Source organism: Drosophila subobscura, chromosome E, assembly GCF_008121235.1.
Source record: "Drosophila subobscura isolate 14011-0131.10 chromosome E, UCBerk_Dsub_1.0, whole genome shotgun sequence".
NCBI lineage: Eukaryota > Metazoa > Arthropoda > Insecta > Diptera > Drosophilidae > Drosophila > Drosophila subobscura.
In genome coordinates this window covers 134,670-158,213 of record NC_048531.1, presented here as the reverse complement: position 1 = coordinate 158,213, position 23,544 = coordinate 134,670, and the positions used below count along the sequence as shown (strand labels likewise).

At 39.7% G+C, this 23,544-nt stretch overlaps 1 protein-coding gene across 1 annotated transcript in view; it reads right to left on the bottom strand.

Annotated features, from left to right (window-relative positions):
* Window positions 1–23,544, bottom strand: part of LOC117892167 (transcription-associated protein 1) — a 95,426-nt gene that overhangs the window by 69,513 nt on the left and 2,369 nt on the right. Inside the window, 3 exon segments of the mRNA XM_034798233.1 lie at window positions 7,072–7,238; window positions 14,263–14,460; window positions 19,282–19,467. Of these exon segments, the coding sequence (XP_034654124.1) occupies window positions 7,072–7,238; window positions 14,263–14,460; window positions 19,282–19,467 (551 nt within the window).

Genomic DNA, 23,544 nt, shown 5'->3' with positions numbered 1-23,544 from the left:
TTTGCAAATATGTCATGAAAGGGAGCGACATGGCGGTTTTTGGTATCCTAACATCCAATACCAACGATGAAATCACGCGCTATCAAGTTGGTCCTTTTTTGTTTCTATCTATATAAACATATTATTTTGTATCATTGTTTTACGTTCATCAAAGCCTAAATTAGTTCAGCTAAAAAGTAACACGACATTCATTGACTGTTAGGCGGTGCGAAGTTCGCCGGGTCAGCTAGTATATTATATATATTTAATGTACATATGTTACACCTTAATGCCTCGAAGTGCAATGTAATGACTTTTCATCGCTCCAGCCCCTTCCTGGCTCCTTACACCCTCTGCGGTAGTTCTCTTGAGAGAATTACATTGGTTGATTATCTAGGTGTTAAACTAGACCCCAAGTTAAAATTTTCTGAACACATTTCTACCATGGTGAATAAAGCCATGGGTGTGCTTGGGTTTACAAAGAGGTGGTCAAAGGAATTTAATGACCCGACCCCTATATAACGAATACTCTCTATATCTCGCTTGTTCGTCCGATTTTAGAATACGGCTCATGTGTATGGTGCCCTCAGTACAACATACATCAGGACCGTATTGAATCAGTACAGAAAAACTTTTTATTATTTGACCTACGGGGCCTCAACTGGGATGCAACTGTGAGACTGCCATCCTACCGTAGTAGACTCCTTCTAATAAACCTTCCATCCTTAGTTAATCGTAGAAAAAAGCATGGTGTAATTTTTTTGCAAAACTTGATCAGGGCGGATGTAGACAGCCCTGACCTGCTGAGCCGCATAATCTTCACGATTCCCGTTAGACCCACTAGAACTTTATTCCTTTGTTCCTTCCACTATGTAGATCGAATTATGCCTCACACGACCCTTTGGGGTTTTATGCTCGGATTATAATTCCCTCTACCACATTATATCCTCAACTAACTCCCTTCCTCTTCTTAAATCTCTTATACTAGCCGACCTCTCCCGAGTTAGTTTCATTTTAGTTTTGTCTTGTTTCTTGTTTCTGATTTTGGAAATTTTTGCTTGCTTAGATATAGTTTCTCTAGTTTAGTTGTGTTTAGCTCTAATTTTACTCGAATATTAGCCTAACATCTATCTTTCCTGCATGCTCGCGACCGGTTCGGTTATTCGCGCCGGGCAGTCATGCGGCAGCGCCCTCAGTCGGTTGGGCGGGAGGAGGGCTGCGTTCTGCTGGGTTCCGCGCGTAACAGGCTTTGGCTTGGTGTCGCATGGGCCACTTGATGGTGCAGTCATTGCATATCAACGTCCAGACAAAGAGTATTGACAAAAAAATAACTAACTGAAGATGAAACTATTACAATTCAAACGAAAATTATCCAATTTATTGCTTAGTTAAACAAGTACTAAGCGAAATGCAATCGCACGTTGTAGCGATTGCAATCAAATTACTTTTAACCAAACAATCATTCAATCAGTCAATCAAATATATTTTTTAAAGTTCTAAAATATTTTAAAGGATCTTTTATCATAATAAATCTTTTGCATACATTTTTTATAGTAAATACGACTTAAATGGGATCCAGTTCGTATGGGGGCAGAAGATAGGCGGGGTCCAAATGACTACATTTTTTTCCGAAATTCTACTTTAGTCTAACGAACATTCATGCCAATTTGTAGAGCTCTAGCACTTTTGGTTTGGTTAAAGCAAAAAAAACGGGCTTTTTACCCATAGTGCAGTGGTTGAAAAATTATTAGCTAAAGTCCGATTGAAGCTTGGGCAGGACCTTATTGATCCCTTCCAGGCGGGAGTAAGGAAGTAACTAAATCAAAATTGATAAAAAACCTCAAGAAGCATGTAGAGCATGAAAGATAATTATTTTGTCTGGACGTTGATATGCAATGACGGCACCATCAAGTGGCCCATGCGACACCAAGCCAAAGCCTGTTACGCGCGGAACCCAGCAGAACGCAGCCCTCCTCCCGTCCAACCGACCGAGCGAACCGGTCGCGAGCATGCAGGAAAGATAGATGTTAGGCTAATATTCGAGGAAAATTAGAACTAAACATAACTAAAGTAGAGCAACTATAGCTAAGCAAGCAAAATTATCAAAGTCAACGAGAAGGGACGTGTGAGACGCTTCTTACGCGTCACAACTTTTATACCCGGCACTCAGTACTACATCTGCACTTTAGCGGTTATTTGTCAAATTTTACATTTTTTCTTTATCTGTCATCTACATCAACAACACTACTCACGCCAACAAGCTCCTTTAGCTCGCCACCCTCCCCTAGAAACACACACTGCAGAGTCGAGGCAGAGGCTGCGGCAGAGGCAGTGACGTGTCAGGGGCCAGGCCATAAACAGCGCGAAGCAGAGTGTGAATGCTGCGGGACGGGATGGGTTTGGCCACTGAAAATGTCTCCATTGTGTCTATAATAACGATCCAATCGGATCCCAATTTGGTGATCTAATAGATATGGCCATTCCCTACGGAATGGCGTTTTTAGTTTTATGTTATCTTCAAAATTGGGATTTGGGAGGTTTTCGCCCTTTTGCGGCGGCGGAAGGGGGCGGGGCTCAATTTTGAAATACACTGGTTTCAGTGTGAGCATACAGCAGTCTGGTGCCAAAATTTGGGGGCTCTAGCTCTTATAGTCTCTTGAGAACTAGCCGACAAACAAGCCGGACAGACGGACGGACGGACAGACAGACAGACAGACATGGCTCAATCGACTCGGCTATTGATGCTGATCAAGAATATATATACTTTATGGGGTCGGAAACGTTTCCTTCTGTGCGTTACATACAACCGTTATCTGCACAAATACAATATACCCTATTTACTCTTCGAGTACCGGGTATAAAAATTAAATTAACTACGGGAGAGGTAGGCTAGTATAAGAGATTTAAGAAGAGGAAGGGAGTGAGTCGAGGATATAATGTGATAGAGAGAATTATAATCCGAGCATAACACTCTAAAGGGCTCGTGCAGGGCATAATTCGATCTACACATTGGAAGGAATAAAGGAATATAGTTTCTAGTGGGTCTAATGGGAATCATAAAGTTTACGCGGCTCAACAAGTCAGGGCTGTCTACATCCCCCTTGATCAAGTTGTGCATAACAATTACACCAAGCATTTTTCTACGACTAACTAAGGATGGAAGATTTATTAAAAGAAGTCTACTACGGTAGGATGGCAGTCTCACAGTTGCATCCCAGTTGAGGCCCCGTAGGTCAAATAATAAAAAGTTTTTCTGTACTGATTCAATACGGTCCTGATGTATGTTGTACTGAGGGCACCATACACATGAGCCGTATTCTAAAATCGGACGAACAAGCGAGATATAGAGAGTCTTCGTTATATAGGGGTCGGGTCATCAAATTCCTTTGACCACCTCTTTATAAACCCAAGCACACCAATGGCTTTATTTACCATGGTAGAAATGTGTTCACAAACTTTAACTTGGGGTCTAGTTTAACACCAAGATCATCAACTAATGTAATTCTCTCAAGAGAACTACCGCAGAGGGTGTAAGGTGCCAGTAAGGGGCTGGAGCGATGAAAAGTCATTACTTTGAACTTGGAGCATTAAGGTGTAACATATTTGCACAACACCATGACTGAAAGCTATTGAGATCAGATTGCAAGCGAGAGTGAAATGAGATGTCTTTATACTGGACACAGAGCTTAACATCATCCGCATACATAAGTATTCGAGAATTTGTCAATACAGAAGGCAGGTCATTAATAAAGAGTGTGAAAAGTAAGGGGCCTAAATGGCTACCCTGTGGTACTCCAGAAGTAACCATAACAGGCAAAGATAAGGAGTTTTTGAAAAGGACCCTTTGAGACCTAGAACACAGGTAGCTAGAAATCCATCTCAACAGATTGGGCAAAAACCCTAGAAGGTCGAGCTTTTGTGCAAGAAGAGGAATCCTTTAATGACAAAGGAGGTGAACTCTAAAAGATTAGTGGTTGTTTTTCGTCGCCGTATAAATCCGTATAAATAGATAGATTGAATAATTTAAGCAAAGGTCCGCACATAGACTCCGCACAGTAACTGAGTACACAGCCGGGAATTCCGTCAGGGCCCGGTGAAAATACCGGCTTAACTAATTTAAGTTCATGAAGTAAGGAGCTTTCATTAAACAAAGGGCAGAAAATGCCATTCGACCTTGGTAGACTATATGGATACACATGAATTGTGCAAAAAGATTGGCGATATCCTGATCATTGTTTGCCGACATATTGAAAAATGATAGCGATAATGGATGTGCGGACGTTCTACGCTTACTGTTTACAAAGCTGTAAAGCTGTGTAGGGTCCTGTAAAAAACGTATCCTGCATCGAAGTAGGTAGTTCCTATAGCATTGAGCATTAAGAACAGTGAAATTTGACCGAGCTATTAAGTAATTAGAAAGAGAAGAGGGAGAACCAACTTCTTGAGATTTTTTAAATAGTCTTGATTTTAGGTTCTTTAGACTGGATAACTCTTTGGTGAACCAAGGAGGTTTCGCAGATCTAGTCGGACATGAGAGTGGGACACACGTGTCAAAAATTGTGTCAAGTACATTGTAAACGAGAAGGGACGTGTGAGACGCTTCTTACGCGTCACAACTTTTATACCCGGCACTCAGTACTACATCTGCAACTTAGCGATTATTTGTCATATTTTACATTTTTTCTTCATCGGTCATCTACCTTAACAACACTACTCACGCCAACACGCTCCTTTAGCTCGCCACCCTCCCCTAGAAACACACACTGCAGAGTCAAGGCAGAGTCGCGGCAGAGGCAGAGGCAGAGACGTGTCAGGGGTAGAGGCCATAAACTGCGCGAAGCAGAGTGTGAATGAGAGAATGTGTAAAACAAATATAAGCTGCGGGACGGGGTGGGTTTGGCCTCTGCAAATTAATTTCTTCATTGTGGCTATAATAATGATCCAATCGGATCCCAATTTGGTGATCTTACAGATATGGTCATTAACTACGGAATGGCGTAGGCAGAGGCAGAGACGTGTCAGGGGCAGAGGCCATAAACTGCGCGAAGCAGAGTGTGAATGAGAGAATGTGTAAAACAAATATAAGCTGCGGGACGGGGTGGGTTTGGCCTCTGCAAATTAATTTCTTCATTGTGGCTATAATAATGATCCAATCGGATCCCAATTTGGTGATCTGACAGATATGGTCATTCCCTACGGAATGGCGTTTTTAGTTTTATGTTATCTTCAAAATTGTACCTTTTGCGGGGGCGGAAGGGGGCGGGGCTCATTTTTGAAATACACTGGTTTCAGTGTGAGCATACAGCAGTCTGGATGCAAAATTTGGTGGGTCTAGCTCTTATAGTCTCTGAGAACTAGCCGACAAACAAGACGGACGGACGGACGGACAGACAGACATGGCTCAATCGACTCGGCTATTGATGCTGATCAAGAATATATATACTTTATGGGGTCGGAAACGTTTCCTTCTGTGCGTTACATACAACCGTTATACGCCCAAATACAATATACCCTATTTACTCTTCGAGTACCGGGTATAAAAATGTTTGTGCCTTCAATGACGTCAGTGCACGAGTACAGAGCGGACCAATCAAAATCCCTAATTAAGTTATTGAGCTTCGTAAACTCGGCTTTACGAAAGCAGCGGACGCGTTCAGATAGCCTACCCGCACGATCCGATACAGTAGGTCCAATATCTACCGACACTTCGAAAGTAGGATGATAACAGTCTTCAGGAATAGTGAGCGGGAGTGCTCGTGTTAACAACGCTAAGGTCGGATCCGAGACAAAGCACAAGCAATCGACCCAGAAGTTTTTCACATGATTGACTTGAGACAGGGATAGGTCTAATAAGCCATCAATAAAATCATGTCGTGACATGGGCACAAGGTTATTTGACTCGTTAACCGAAGACCAAACAGTACCTGGCAGGTTGAAATCCCCAAGAACTATTAAATGGTCTTTGTCAGATAGCGAGAAAGATACAGTTTTTAAGGCGGACAAGTGCTGCTCGTATATTAATACATCCGAAGTCGGTGGAATATACGAGCAAGTGACATAAATAGCTTGAGTTTCGTTTTTATTTTTCGATTTTCAAAAAATTCAGTACTATTTCATTGAACAGCACTTTTCATGGGTATTTTTGTAAAGTCATGTAAAACAAGAAGATGGAATGCAAATGTTTCAGAATTCCATTCTAGTTTCTAATGTGTACATTTTAAGCTTTCTAAAAAGGTATCTATTGTTTAAATTTTTTTTTTTTCCTTCTATTTGGATGATTGAAAATGTCTTAAAAATAGTTTTGAAAGTCGTGAGGTGCGGCACTACTATTTTATTGAACACAGCAGTATGTATAAAAATTTTAAATTTTAAAAAACCATTAAGGTACAGAAGTTCTTCAGAGTACCGGGTATAAAAGTTGTGACGCGTAAGAAGCGTCTCACACGTCCATTTTCGTTTTACATACATTCGACAATTTTATGGAAACAAAATTTATTTTTTGCGGCCAGTCACAGTCAGGTGTTAAAGTCAGGACGGAACTTTTCCGCTGTCTTGCTGGCTAAAAAAAAAAAATGTTGTATATTTTAAGAAAAATCTAATTTTAAAGGGGAGGAACAATGTGAGTTGATGCCTAAGCAGCCTACTTTTATGCCCGGTACTCCACTCCGTCAGAACACATATTCATATGTACATATTAGAGCCCCGCGCGATGGTAATCGAAATTTATAAACTCAAATTTATCAGTAAGATATCACACCCGTATAGATGCAAATTTTTTTTTGAATGGCTCTTATTGACTCTGAGAACTAGGCGAAAAACAAGACGGACAGCAGGACAGACAAACAGAGGCACACAGCCATAGAATGACATAAGGAAATTACCATATCTATCAGCTAACCGAATTGGGATTAGATTGGATCATTTTTATAGGCAGAATGAAGAAATTAATTTGCAGTGGTTACCCATAAACCGTCCAGGAGCTTTTTTTTTTTGCACATTCTCTCATTCTACACTCTGCTTCGTGCAGTGAGTGGCTCAGTGTAATAGATAAACGACAATTGATGGCAATGAAGTGATGATGTGTAGACTTACCGTTGTACGACCGTTGGTTGCAAATTTATGGTGGTCAATATTAAAGGTATGAATTCGGAAACCTCTTGATGGACTGCATTTTTATAAATCTGATACATCAAAACTACAATAATTGGAAGCTCTTGTAAAACTTTTAGGGATAATATTCCTCGAGGAAGTAAGTTATACTGAAAAAAAAAAAATTATAATTAATATTTTAACATATGTATGTAAGTGATGGAAAAACTACGTATGTATATATAACGGTATAGTATAAAAGACGTTATTTAAGGGTGCCACAGAAGTCCATTTTAACCGAATTACAATTGAGTTGAATAACGAGTTGGAACGTGTAAGGTGCTTCGTAAGCGTCACAAATTGTATACCCAGTACTCAGTCAGCACCCTGCAATACCTGAAAAAATCGAGGACAATTTCAGATAGCGCGTAAGTTAGGATTTTTTCTCTGCCGCTGCGGCAGCCGAGTCGGTCAACGCGTCGGTCAACCCATCCTTTTTTTTTTCTTTGTTGTTTTTCGTTTCCTTGCGGTGCGTAACATAATTTGGGTTTGCCGTCGGCGTCGACGACGTAATTACAATTGTGCAGCGAATTGTCGCTGTTTTTGGTAAAATATATATGAACATACATAATGTATTATCAGGTAAGTATCAGTGTTTCATTTAAATAATTGTATCAAATTGTGTACACATGTAAGTATACATATGTATGTGTGCGTATACATATGTATATATACATGAACATACACTCCCAATCAGACGAATAGACTCACGAGTTTTCAAAAAGAACGAGAAGGGACGTGTGGGACGCTTCTTACGTGGCGAGCTAAAGGAGCGTGTTGGCGTGAGTAGTGTTGTTGATGTAGATGACAGATGAAGAAAAAATTTAAAATTTGACAAATAACCGCTAAAGTGCAGATGTAGTACTGAGTGCCGGGTATAAAAGTTGTGACGCGTAAGAAGCGTCTCACACGTCCCTTCTCGTTATGAATTATTTTGTGTAAAGACCTAAAAATAAGGCCAGTTTAAACCATCACCGAATAGACTCAATGATGAATTTTAGGCAAAATCTTTTAAAAGCTTTGTAATACATATTTTTATACCCGGTACTCGAAGATTAAATAGGGTATATTGTATTTGTGCACAAAGTGAATGTATGTAACGCACAGAAGGAAACGTTTCCGACCCCATAAAGTATATTGTTGAAAGTAGCAGCAGCGAGTTAGCAGCGGGCTGTTGTTAACAGCCGGACTTCGCTCGCGCTCTCACTCCCTACGCTCTCGCCCTCTCCTTCTTTGCTGGCGCTCGCGGGCTGGCGGGCAGCCAGCCGCTAAGCGGTAGTTAGTATTCTACCCACCCCCGTACATTCCGGTACACGCGTCGATACATTACATTCAGTCATACTTCTACACACCCACATACATACATCCTTACACGATCACAAACAATCCAACACCCGCGCCGATCGAGTGCGCTCAATAAACCGTCTGTATATTATACACCTCTACTGTTTCGCCTATTCATTTCGGGACCGAGGACTTATCTGCAGCGAAGGAAGCCGCCCTCCTACAAACATATATATATTCTTGATCAAATAGCCGAGTCGATTGAGCCATGTCTGTCTGTCTGTCCGTCCGTCTGTCCGTCTTGTTTGTCGCTAGAGCTAGAGTGACCAAATTTTGGCTTCAGACTGCTGTATGCTCACACTGAAACCAGTGTATTTCAAAAATTAGCCCCGCCCCCTTCCGCCACCGCAAAAGGGCGAAAACCTCCCAATCCTACAATTTTGAAGATAAAAGAAAACTAAAAACGCCATTCCGTAGGGAATGACTATATCTATCAGATCACCAAATTGGTGATACCACAATGCTTATAACATTTTTGTCACACGGAACGGCTAGTTTCACCAGGATACTCGCACGAAATATAACGGTAAATTGATAAAGAAGTAGATGAAAGACTAAAATTTTCACCGAATTTCGAAGTTTTTTTTCTCTCCTGATCAGAATTTTACAGGGATCGAATGGGGATAGCTTTCACGTAAAGGATATGAGTCGTGTCAACAATTTTAGGAAGTTAAACCATTACATTTTTGCATCAGACAGGCCTGTAGCGAGCTTTAATTGAACCCTTTGAAATCCCTTTCATTTTAATGTCCTGAAGGACATTACCAAGCAATTCCAACTCCTACTGTCAATCTGTTTTACGAAACATTATACTCTGCCCTCGATACCTACATACATACGTCCCTGAAGTCACCGTATTTGTTTCCTCTAAACCTCCGTGGTTTTCCAAGTATCTGTCTTACCTAAAAAATAAAAAATCTCGGCTCTACAAAAAGTACCAGATAACTGGCTCTTTGTCTGTCTTTGCCCAATATTCCTCGGCTCGCTCTCAATTTCTTACGGTCAATAAGAAATGTTATAACGTATATCTTTCCCAATGTGGCAAAAATTTCCGTAGTAATCCCAAAAAATTCTTTTCGTTCGTCAACTCAAAACGCAAGTCTAACGCGTTCCCTTCTTTCCTTCAGTTACTGTCTAAAACAGAAACTTCAGATCAAGGAATTGCAAATTTATTTGCCACCTTCTTTCAATCGACGTACTCCTCGGATACTTATGACTCGTCCACCCCTTATCTTCCTTGATGAAAGTACAGTCTTCGAAGGGTTGTCATCAATTGACATCTGTTTCTCTGCGGGTCCAGATAAAGTTCCGAGCTGTATTTTAAAATATTGCGCTCAAGCCCTATCTCATCCTTTGACCTTCTTATTTAATTTTTCCCTGGAGCATTCTCGCCTCCCCATGATCTGGAATGAATCCTACCTTATTCCTCTTCACAAGAAAGGGTCCAGATCTAATATCGAAAATTATCGTGGTATTGCTAAACTATCTGCCATTCCGAAGTTGCTCGAGCACCTTGTCACTCGTCAATTGCAACATGCATGTTCTAGCATCATATCCCCGACGCAACATGGTTTTTTTAGACATCGATCTACATCTATCTACTAACCTTTTAGAATTCTCGTCTCTAATCAACCGAGGATTTCAAAGTGGCTTGCAGACTGACGTCATTTTTACAGATTTCAGTAAAGCTTTTGATTTTGTTAATCATAACCTGCTGATCCATAAGCTCTCTTTATTAGGTTTTCCCAAAAATCTTGTAAACTGGATATCATCGTACCTGTCATCGCACACAGCGTGTTTTGTTTAACAATGTCTTGTCGAATGTTGTGAAAGTAACCTCTGGAGTTCCTCAAGGAAGTCATTTAGGTCCGTTTCTTTTCAATTTGTTTGTGAACGACCTGCCCCAAGTTATTTTGCACTCAGTTACTTTAATGTATGCTGATGACGTTAAAATTTGTTTTTCCTTTTCCGACTGGTACTTGCATATTCGCCTACAACTTGACCTCGATGAATTAAACATTTGGTGTTCAAATAACCTACTCTTCTTAAGTGCAAACTTATGACTTTTCACCGCCGTGCACCACACTTTGTCTCCTATTCTCTAGGACACCATGTTCTGGACCGAATCTCCACATCAAATGACTTAAGAGTCCTTTTCGATCACAAGCTATGTTTTAATAGCCATATTGCTTCAACCGTTAACAAAGCTAAGGGAGTTCTAGCGTTTATTAAGCGTTGGTCAAAAGAGTTTGACGACCCGTATATAACTAAAGCACTGTACGTCTCGTTGGTTCGCCCGATATTGAGTATTGTTCTTGTGTGTGGAGTCCACAATACAAGGAGCAACAAATTATTATTGAATCCGTTCAAAAACAATTTTTATACCCGGTACTCGAAGAGTAAATAGGGTATATTGTATTTGTGCGGATAACGGTTGTATGTAACGCACAGAAGGAAACGTTTCCGACCCCATAAAGTATATATATTCTTGATCAGCATCAATAGCCGAGTCGATAGAGCCATGTCTGTCTGTCCGTCCTGATGAGCGCCTAGTACTCAGAGACTATAAGAGCTAGAGCCACCAAATTTTGCATCCATACTTCTGTATGCTCACACTGTTACAAGTGTATTTCAAAAATGAGCCCCGCCCCTTTCCGCCTCCGCCAAAGGGCGAAAACCTACCAAATCTACAATTTTGAAGATAACAGAAAACTAAAAACTCAATTCCGTAGGGAATGATCATATCTATCAGATCACCAAATTGGGATACGATTGGATCATTAATATAGCCACAATGAAGAAATTAATTTGCAGTGGCCAAACCCACCCCGTCCCGCAGAATTCTCACTCTGCTTCGCGCCGTTTATGGCCTCTCCCCTGACACGTCTCTGCCGCGACTCTGCCTTGACTCTACAGTGTGTTGCTCTAGGGGAGGGTGGCTAGCTAAAGGAGCGTGTTGGCGTGAGTAGCGTTGTTGATGTAGATGACAGATGAAAAAAAATGTAAAATTTGACAAATACCCGCTAAAGTGCAGATGTAGTACTGAGTGCCGGGTATAAAAGTTGTGACGCGTAAGAAGCGTCTCACACGTCCCTTCTCGTTAATATTCGCCCTTAGACATCTGAACTAAGACTCTAACAGACTCCTTCCACCATACCAATCTAGGCTAAAACTACTGAACCTACCCTCTTTACACCATCGCAGAATTTGCAATGGGGTGGTATTCATGCATAAGCTCATTCTTGGGATTGTGGACTCCCAAACGCTTTTGGGACGAATCTATTTTTCGGTTCCCTCCAGACCAACCCGCACTTTCCGCCCCATCCGATTATCCATATGTAGATCTAACTACTCCCAGCATGAACCTTTCCGGTTTTATGCAATAATTATAATTACTTGTACCATCTAATATCCCCCGAATTATCCCTTGAAAAAATTATATTTAACATTTATCATTACCTTAGTTTAGAAAATGTGTAAATTGTATCTTTCCTTTCTCTCTTTTGTACATATATAATTAGTTTATTATTATTCCTATTCCATTATTAGCAGATAATTGTTAATTGAAAATAAAAAAAATCATTCGCTGCTGGATTTTTAGAAACCTTTTTCTTTTTGAAAACTTGTGAGTCTGTTCGTATGATTGGGAGTGTATCTACATTTATATGCCATACAAGCTCCTATCCCCGGACAATTGGGAGGCCACCAGCACCTTCGCGGCCACCATCTTGGCCGAACTGCGCGCTGTTGAGCGCCAGAGAAGAGATCAGCTGGCTAAGCGACGCCTCCACTGGTGTGAAGCATTGCTTCACGGTCGTACCACAATGATTGGGCACGGCTAGTCGCTATACTAATTTTTAAAATACCAAAATAGGTTGTGCATAGCCTAACTAAATGGTAAAGCATTTTTATACCGGTACTCGAAGAGAAAATAGGGTATGTTGTATTTGAGGGAAAAAGTAGATGGATGTAACGCAGACAAGAAAACTTTTCCGACCCCATAAGGTATATACATACATATATTATTGATCACCGTCAATAGCCGAGTCGATACGGCCATGTCTGACTGTTCGTCCGTCTAGTTGAGCTAGAAAAGCTCAGAAAAGCTAGAGCCACCAAATGTTGCTGTATGCTCACACTGTTACAAGTGTATTTCAATATTTCGCCACGCCTCCTACCGCCCCCACAAAGAACAAAAATCTCCAACAGCCATAATTTGAAATATAAGAGAAAAGTAGAGAATAGCCATATCTATCAGACCAATTAATATGTATCAGATTGGATCATTATTAAAGCCAGAATAAAGAAATTATTTTGGGGTGGCTATCCCCACCACGTCCAGCAGCTCTTTTTTTATTTTTTTGCTCATTCTCTCATGAGCACATGTCAAATGTAAAATTCGAAAAAAAAAACGAGAAGGGACGTTTTTTTTTATCTTCTAAATTGTAGCTTTGGGAGGTTTAGGCCCTTTTGTGGGGGCGGGGCTCATTTTTGAAATACACTTGTAAGAGTGTGAGCCTACAGAAGTCTGGATGCAAAATTTGGTAACTCCAGCTTTTATAGTCTCTGAGATCCAGGCGCTCAACAAGACGGACGGACAGACGGACAGACAGACACACAGACATAGACTCGGCTATTGATGCTGATCAAGACTATATATACTTTATGGGGTCGGAAACGTTTCCTTCTGTGCGTTTCATACAACCGTTATTCGCACAAATACAATATACCCTATTTACTCTTCGAGTACCGGGTATAATGAGCCCCTCCACTTCCGCCCCGCAAAAAAGCGAAAACCTCCCAAAGCTAAAATTTTGAAGATAAAAGAAAACTAAAAACGCCATTCCGTAGGGAAGGACCATATCTATCAGATTACCAGATTAATTAGGATCCGATTGGATCATTACTATAGCATGAACGTATAAACTAATTTGCAGTTGCTAAAACCACCCCGTCCCGCCGCTTATATTTGTTTTTGCACATTCTCTCATTCACACTCTGCTTCGCGCAGTGTGCGGCTTCTGCCTCTGCCGAGACTCTGCAGTGTGTGGCTCTATGGAAGAGGGGCGAGCTGTTGGCGTGAGAAGTGTTTTAGATGTAGATGACAGATGAATAAAAAATTGAAAATTTGTCAAAAAACCGCTAAGTTACAGATGTAGGACTGAGTACCGGGTATAAAAGCTGTCACGCGTAAGACGCGTCTCACACGTCCCTTCTCGTTTTTGTTTTGATTATGGTAATTTTGCTTTTTTAGCACTTTTAGTCGCGTTTAGCTCTAACTTTCCTCGAATATTAGCCTAACATCTATATTTCCAACATGTTCTCGACCGGTTCGGTTTCAAGCGATGCGCGTCGTGCGGTAGCGCCCCTCGGTCGGTTGAGCGGGAGGAGGGCTGCGTTCAGCTGGGTTACGCGCGTAACAGGCTTCGGCTTGGTGTCGCATGGGCCACTTGATGGTGCAATCATTGCATATCAACGTCCAGACAATATATTTTATGGGGTCGGAAACGATTCTTTCTGTGCGTAACGTACATCCACTTTCGAGAAAAAATACCTATTTACTCTTCGAGTACATGGTATAAAATTTGATTTCGTGATTGTTTGAACTATGGAATACATATTGCGGTAATACTAATAATACCAAATACTATTTAAGAAACCAAATATTTTTTTTTTTAAAAGATAGTTGTATAGAAATAGGGTATAAGATAAGCCCTTTGGTCTTCATCTTTATCTTATTATTATACTGCATTAGGTCAAAACAAAAGTACTAAAAAACGCCATACTTACAATGTGCGGCTGAGAATTTGAGTCAAGCTGTTTTTCGACATGAATAGTTTTAACAGCATAGGCTTCGGGTAACAGACTTTCCAAGTTAAGTTCTTTTAAGTCGACCAACCAGATATCATTTGGGGTTTCAAAAATAGATGTTACATGGTTGGGTAGATTCGTATAAATATCCTTTACGAATCCTAAAAAAAGTTGTATCTAGATGAAACGAAAATTATGAAATGATAGTTAAATATGTAAGATTAGATTTAGCAAAGCACGTAGAAAATTTTTGTTTTCAGTTATATGTAAAATTATTTTTTTTTAATTAGTTAAGAAAAGTTTAATAAAACAACAATAATTTTAAAATACATCTAATCTATATCTCTATATCAGGGCTCGGCACGGCCCTATCCCTGGGGTGCGGAAAAATGCGCTGCTGCTGCGCTGCCCTCACGTACACGCGTACTACAGTGATTCGTACCAATACCAATGTTCCGTTTTGCGTGCGTCTTCACACACAAACGCAAAAACGGCTCGTTAATTGTATGGGTGCCGAGCCCTGCTCTATATATATAAAAGAAAGTCGTCTTTGTTACAACACTTATAATCGGCTGGACCGATTGCCATGGTTTTTGATTTGTTGGATTTGTTTCCGTCCCAAATAGCAGAATACATCTTAAAAACAACTTATGGCCTGGTTGGTGAGACCTTTAAGCCACAACTTTCTTTTTTTTCTAAAGACATCATGTGTGCGTTCAGAAATTTGTCTATAAAGTTCAGGTACTGTTATATGTGTTTGTTTTAGACATTAATTTTCGAAAATTATTTATTAATTATTTAATTTTTAAAAACTATTCATACGTAGTGGTTATATACTCTTTGAGCTATTGTATATGTCTCAAAAGTTCAGGCACTGTTATTATATTTGGTGGTTTTATGCGAGTGCATATTTTAATTACAATTCCGCGTCCTAGAAGATCTAATCTTTCCCAGCGAAGCCGTAATGCAATTAGGCAACGGAATATCGCGAGTCAATTATCTGATGGAGAACGAAAAATTGCACGAGAACAGCGCCGCGTTAGTATGGAGCAAAGAAGGTCCTTAATTCGTGCTTCTCAAACACAAGAGCAAAGAGAGGCAGCCCGTGAAACGAGAAATCTTCGAGCTTATCGTACAGATGAACAGAGGAATAATCTTCGAAGTGCAAGAAGAAATGGTTCAAGTATTGATTTAAATCGAGCAGCGTTTCTGTATGATTGCACCATCGACTACAGCTTGCATCGTTTAGTTTGCATTGGTCCAATGGACGTTGTTTGCCAGCATTGTGGAGCATTGAAGTTTGCTGGTGAAACGCCTGGTTTGTGCTGCCTTAGTGGTAAAGTGAATCACGACATTTTCTAGCGAACACTCAAAAATACAATGTCTGTTTCCAAATGACTTCATTTGGGGCGGAAATTATCGAAGAACACGGATATAATCCGACATTTAAGGTAATTTACGTTAAAAACTCTTTTTTCCATCATTGTAAAAAAATCTGGAATGTAGTTCGCGTCAGCTCAAGAAATTCCGATCTTGAGGTGAATGAGGAGATCCATAACCAGACGTTGCTCTTGATCGAAGATATGTGTTACCAGCGCCAGATCGCGGAATGAATGACGCATTTAATTGAGAATTGGAACGTGAACGTGAATATGATCCACATGAACTAATCCAATCAGTTCAAACGAATGTACCTCTGTTGAATCCTAAGCAGAGGGAAGTCTATGATACACTGATTAATGCAATTGATGATGGAAATGGCGGCTTATTTTTTTTTTTTTTGATGCCCCCGGTGGAACTGGAAAGACATTCCTCATGTCATTGATTTTGGCCACTGTACGTGCGAGATCCGAAATTGCGGTAGCAATTGCTTCTTCTGGAATAGCGGACAAATTGTTAGACGGATGCCGTACGGCTCGGCTCACTCAGCGTTAAAATTGCCATTAAACCTTCAAAATACTGAACAACCGACATGTAACATTTAGAAACACTCCGCAATGGCCAAAGTTTTAGTAGCATCAAAAATCATCATATGGGACGAATGAACAATGGCGCACAAACGCGCATTGGAAGCACTAGACCGAACATTAAAAGATCTGCGCAATGACTCGAGATGTTTTGGTGGTGCAATGATTTTATTATCTGGCGATTTCCGACAAACACTACCAGTCATTCCAAGATCTAATGCTGCAGACGAAATAAACGCTTGCCTCAAAGCATCAAATCTGTGGCGATATGTAAAGAAACTTCAACTGTCTGTAAATGTGAGAGTTGCATTGTTGAACGATCTACCTGCAGATGTTTTCTCGAAGCAATTGCTCACTATCGGTAATGGCCGCGTTCCTGTTGACAAATCGAGCGGTTTGATTTCATTTCCTCAAAATTTTTGCAATTTCGTATCATCATGAGACGAGCTTATCAACAACGTATTCCCGGATATCATTGCTAACCACAAAAATACTAAATGGTTAAGTGGGCGAGCAATTTTGGCCGCTAAAAATAAAGATATAGATGACCTCAATCTTATAATTCAATATCAAATCGTAGGTACTCTGTATTCATTTAAATCTATCGACTGTGTAACAAACGAAGAAGAAGCCACTAATTATCAAACTGAATTTTTAAACTCCTTGGATGTGCCTGGTTTACCACCGCACAATTTAAAAATTAAAGTTGGCTCGGTAGTCATCATGCTTAGAAATTTAAACCAACAAACACTGTGTAATGGAACGCGTTTGGTGATAAGAAAACTGATGAGCAATGTGATTCACGCGTCGATACTTAAAGGAAAATTTAAAGATGAGAAAGTTCTTATTCCAAGGATTCTGATGATCCCAACGGATATGCCCTTTGAGTTTAAACAAATTCAATTCCCGATTCGTCTTGCCTTCGCCATGACGATCAACAAATCACAGGTCCAATCCTTGACTATTTGTGGCCTCAATCTAGAAAATGCATGTTTTTCTCATGGTCAATTGTACGTGGCATGCTCACGTGTCGGCAAACCATCCGCTTTATTTGTTCTTGCGCCTGACCAAAAAAACAAAGAATGTCGTTTACCACAAAGTGCTTGAATGAAAATCCTATTAATGAATTAATCCGAGTTTTATTTTTCTTTTCCCAGTCTGCACAACATAGTTTTCAATCAATTTTCAATGTTTTCATCATCATTCATCATAATAAAACACTTTTTTGTTTCTATCTACATAAATATATTATTTTGTATCATTGTTTTACGTTCATCAAAGACTAAATTAGTTCAGCTATAAATTAACACGACATTCATTGACTGTTAGGCGGTACGAAATTCGCCGGGTCTACTAGTTCTATATATGTATAAATAAGTCTCTTCTCACGGTGTTTGTGACTGAACTAATCACATTTTTGTTGCATATTAAGGAGGTACGCGGATCGGATGTTAACTATTTTTCATCTGCTTATAACCAATTTTTACCTTTTCATCGCGGTTCCAGTGTTTTTGATAAAGGTGGCCTTACGGCTCGACCGATTCTTATACAATTTTGTTGCAGATTAAGGTCTGTGAATAGGCTGTAATTTTTAATTGCGACTTTAGTGCTTTTGACGAAATTAGCATTGCTTGAACTGTCAGTTGTTGACAAAAAATAATATTCATCTGTGTGTAACCGTCATTATACCCGGTACTCGAAGAGTAAATAGGGTATATTGTATTTGTGCACAAAGTGAATGTATGTAACGCACAGAAGGAAACATCTCCGACCCCATAAAGTATATATATTCTTGATCAGCATCAATAGCCGAGTCGATTGAGCCATGTCTGTCTGTCCGTCCGTCTTGTTGAGCGCCTGGATCTCAGAGACCATAAAAGCTAGAGCCACCAAATTTTGCATCCAGACTTCTGTATGCTCACACTGTTACAAGTGTATTTCAAAAATTATCCCCGCCCCCTTCCGCCCGCTCAAAAGAGCGAAAACCACCCAAACCTACAATTTTGAAGATAAAAGATAAAAACTAAAAACGCCACTCTGTAGGGAAGGACCATATCTATCAGATCACCAAATTGGGATCCGAATGGACCATTATTATAGCTAGAATGAAGAAATGAATTTGCAGTGGCTAAACCCACCCCGTCCCGCAGCTTAAATTTGTTTTCTTCACATTCTCTCATTCACACTCTGCTTCTGCAGTATGCGGCCTCTGCCTCTGCCGCGAGTCTGCAGTGTGTGGGTCTAGGGAAGGGTGGCGAGCTAAAGGAGCGTGTTGGTGTGAGAAGTGTTGTAGATGTAGATGACAGATGAAGAAAAAATTTAAAATTTGACAAATAATCGCAAAGGTGCAGATATAGTACTGAGTGCCGGCTATAAAAGTTGTGTCGCGTAAGAAGCGTCTTACACGTCCCTTCTCGTTTTTGTAATATTCAACATAAAGTACCTGTTCAATGCGGACTCATCGTCTGCGACCAACCAATTTCGCTGTAGCGATTAAATAACAAAAAAAAAAATGTACATCCAACAAATCATACAAAATTTATGCGAAATACTAAAGTACAAAAATCGAATCGAACAAAATAATGCAAATTTGCGTCTCAATCACAACGCCGTTACATAATTGACACTCTCAGAGAAAGTGACCGACACAATTTGATCCACAATCCATCCTTCGTCTCGCTTTCCAAGACGAGCCAGACATTGAATATTATACTCATCAGAAAGTATTGACAATTGCTATGGGCCAAGACTTTCCCCATTGCACTATGGGTAAAAAGCCGTTTTTTTTTAATTAGTCCAAATAGAGCTAGAGCTCTACAAATTGGCAAGGATGTTCGTTAGACTCAATTAGAATTTGGGAAAAAAAATTAGTCTTTTGGACCCCGCCTTGGTAGCTCTAGCTCTTTTGGTCTCTGAGTACCAGGCGTTCATGAGGACTCACAGTCGGACAGTCGGACAGACATAGCTATAGCGACTTGGCTTTTTCTTTCGGCTTAGAATGATAACATGTTTAGATTGCATATTTACTTACTTCTGGGTTAAAGGATGGACGAAAGTGTTTGTGCAGCTCGATTATTATTCGAAGGCTAACAAGGACATTTTCTTCATTGTCAGTTTTCAATATTTTAAGCATCATTGTAATAATGGATTTGACATGTTGCCTTAAATTTTCTGTTATGGGCAGCCGATGAATCATTTCCAAAATAAGCTTGCGGATCTAAAAATAAATTTGTAAAAATCACATCAATTGAAAATTAGTATTTTAGAAAAAACATTCTGTTGCCAAAGCGGTAGGAATAGCTAGCAGCACATTTTCTTGTAGTTCTTTGCCGGTTGGCAGTTGAAATTAATATGTAGCTTTAATATAGTTTAGACGAAATTTGCTTTCCGAGTAAAGGACTGTCTCCAGCTCCGTGAACAATTCCTGTCAGGAATTTGCTTTATTATATTTCGTTTGTGCGTGGAATGTAGCTAAAGGTTGACGAATCAGCTGTGTTTTGTAAATAGTGGCAGTTTGAAAGGTCAACTGAAATTAAAAAGAACGAGGATGAGCGTTTTGAGACGCTGGAACCCGTCAGAACTTTTATTCCAAAGATAGTAAATGTAGTAATTCACAAAAATAACAGTTTTTAAAAATTCTTTTTAAAAAAATCTGCAATAGAAAAACAAGAAATATATCTTCAGACCATTTCTAAGCCCCATATATTTCAGAAAAAGTTGGTTTGGTTCCTTGAGGGAAAGTCGTGTCGGAAAGAGTCATGTGTAACATGCAAACATATGTATGTATGCATCACACTAAGGCTACATGCATACCTACATATGTATGTGTCTGCACATATGAATATAATGATGTACTATCCTGGGTATAAATGTTGTAACGTGTTCCAGCGTCTCATAACGCTCCTCCTCGTTCAGAGAAAGTTGATGTGGTTCCTTGGGGAAAAAAAGTTCGATTATGTCGACCAGTTTAATCAAACCTGATAATTTATAAGAATTTTAAATTTTTTGTAAAGCTGTCATCTACATCGCTCTCACGCGAGCGCCACACGCTCTTGAAACAGCGTGAGTATACAGAAGTCTGGATGAAAAACTTGGTTGCGGATGGACGGACAGACAGACATGGCTATATCGACTCGGCTATTGATGCTGATCAACAATATATATTTTTGGTGGGGTTGGAAACGCATTCTTCTGTGTGTTACATTTGTCCCTATATACCCTAATAGACCCTTTCGCCCCGCCCATTACATTTTACATGTTTCTACATTTGTATGTCATCTACACCTACATCACTTCTCCCGCCAAAACGCTCCTTTACCCCACACCCCTCCCCAAGTGACACACAACCAAAGCTGCTGTACAGGTAGACATTAATTTCTTCATTCTGGCTATAATAATGATCTAATGATTGGATTCTAATCTAATCCCAATTCGGTCAGCTGTTTTTAGTTTTCTTTTATCTTCAAAATTGTAGAAACAGCAGGTTTTGCGCCCTTTTGTATAATATACCCTATTTAATATTCGAATACCGGGTATAATTATATTCTCTGTCATCGGTTTTTTATTTCTTCGTAGCATGTACACATTACTTCAAATCAGAGCTCTGCACACATACAATGAACGCGCCGTTTTGGCGTTTGTGTGTGAAGACGCATGCAAAACGAAACATTACAATGTTTTCGTATTGGTACGAATCACTATAATACGCGTGTACGTGAGCGGCAGCGCCGCTGCCGAGCCTTGTCCTATGCACAATAGTTAGGGCCGTGTCGAGCCCTGATATAGTCCTTCCCTACGGAATGGCGTTTTTATACCCAGTACTCGAAGGGTATTTTGTATTTATACACAAAGTGGATGTATGTAAAGCACAGAAGGAAACGTTTCCGACCCCATAAAGTTTATATATTCTTGATCAGCATCAATAGCCGAGTCTATGTCTGTCTGTCTGTCTGTCCATCTTGTTTGTCGGCTAGTTCTCTGAGACTATAAGAGCTAGAGCCCCCAAATTTTGCAAACCTCCCAAACCTACAATTTTGAAGATAAAAGAAAGCGCCATTCCGTAGGGAATAACCATATCTATCAGATCACCAAATTGGGATCCGATTGGATCATTATTATAGCCACAATGAAGAAATTTATTTGCAGTGGACTATGGGTAAAAAGCCCGAATTGTTGGCATTTATGTACTTTTTTTTGGGTAAAATATTTGAATGCGACTCAACTTTTCTGATTCCTAAATATCCAGATAGAACAAAACTGGTTTTAGAAGATTTTTACCAAGTACCATATGTTTTTTGCGCTCTTTCAAAGTCGGCTTATTTTAAGATGCTTTAACTTGTGAAAAAGTGCTGGAAAAATTGAGCAACTTGCAGCTGTAATTGTAGCTCGATTACAAAGTTTATATACAAGTAAAAATATGGAAATAACAGGTCGAGGTATTTAAATTAATTGTTAATTCATGTTTTTGTATAGTTGTGTGTAGTTATTTAATTGTCCAATGTTTTGTTCATGTGTCTTTTTAGCTGGGTACTAACAATTGCACGTGTTTTCTGTGGAACTTTACTTTTGCATAGCACACCACTGTACAGAAATTCAAGTTACTTGTTATTAACCAAATATTATAGAATCACGTATTGTTTTTTTGCCCGTTTTTGCCCCTTTTCGAAAAATTTTAAATTTTGCATATGCTTATGAGTTCACTCATGCAGCCGCTGCTGGAGGTCTGGACCAACAACAATCGTGAAGCAGACGCAATAAAATGTTGTAATTTAAAGAGTATTGACAAAAACAGACTAACCAAAGATGAAACTATTACAATTCAAACGAAAATTATCCAAATTATTGCTTAGTTAAACAAGTACTAAGCGAAATTCAATTGTACGTTGGAGCGATTCCAATCAAATTACTTTTAACCAAACAATCATTCAATCAGTCAATCAAATATGTATATTTTCTTAAAATTCTAAAATGTTTTAAAGGATCTTTTATCATTATTAATCTTTTGAATACCTTTTTTTATAATTAATACGACGTAAATGGGTTCCAGTTTGTATGGGGGCGGGAGGTAGGCGGGGTCCAAAAGACTACATTTTTTTTCCGAAATTCTACTTTAGTCTAACGAACATTCATGCCAATTTTTAGAGCTCTAGCTTTTTTGGTTTGGTTAATGCCAAAAAAAAGGGGCTTTTTACCCATAGTGCAGTGGCTAAACCCACCCTGTCCCGCAGCTTTTGTTGTTTTTTTTTCACATTCTCTCATTCACACTCTGATTCGCGCTGTGTGCGGCCGCTGCCTCTGCCTCTGCCTTGAGTCTGCAGTGTGTGGGTCCAGGGAAGGGGGGCGAGCTAAAGGAGCGTGTTGGCGTGAGAAGTGTCGTTGATGTAGATGACAGCTGAAGAAAAAATTTAAAATTTGACAAATAACCGCTAAGGTACAGATGTAGTACTGAGTGCCGAGTATAAAAGTTGTGACCATTCTATTTCTAGTGTTCGTTCGGCAAACAACTCTTTTTTGAGTTTTGAGTTTTTTAGTAACATTTGTACCTGGTCAATGCGGACTCATCGTCTGCGACCAACCAATTTCGCTGTAGCGATTAAATTAAAAGAAAAAAATATATAAAAAGTTGTGACGCGTAAGAAGCGTCTCACACGTCCCTTCTCCTTGTGAGGTATTTTTTATGAAATATTGACTTTAAAAACTCAGGAAAAGCCGAAAAAGAATTAAATGTGTCCACTATTTTTAATGTAAAGGTGCATTTCTGAAAATCTCTTCATTCTGGCTATAATAATGATCAAATCTGATCCCAGATTGTGATCTATCGGTGATAGATATTGCTCTTCCCTGCGGAATGGCGTTGTTAGTTTTCTTTTATCTTCAAAAATGTGGATGTGGGAGATATTTTACCCTTTGTGGGGGCGGGGCTAATTATACCCGGTACTCGAAGAGTAAATAGGGTATATTGTATTTGTGCACAAAGTGGATGTACATATGTAACACACAGAAGGACACGTTTCCGACCCCATAAAGTATATATATTCTTGATCAGGATCAATAGCCGATTCTATATCTGTCTGTCTTTCTGTCCGTCCGTCCGTCTGTCTTGTTTGTCGGTTCGTTCTGAGAGACTATAAGAGCTAGAGCCACCAAATTTTGCCTCCAGACTGCTGTATGCTCACACTGATACCAGTGTATTTTAAAAACGAGAAGGCACTTGTAAGTACATCTGGTTGTAAGGAACTTTGACATTATAGAAAACTAATGGATGAAGATAAAAATGTGAATCGCCATTGAACCT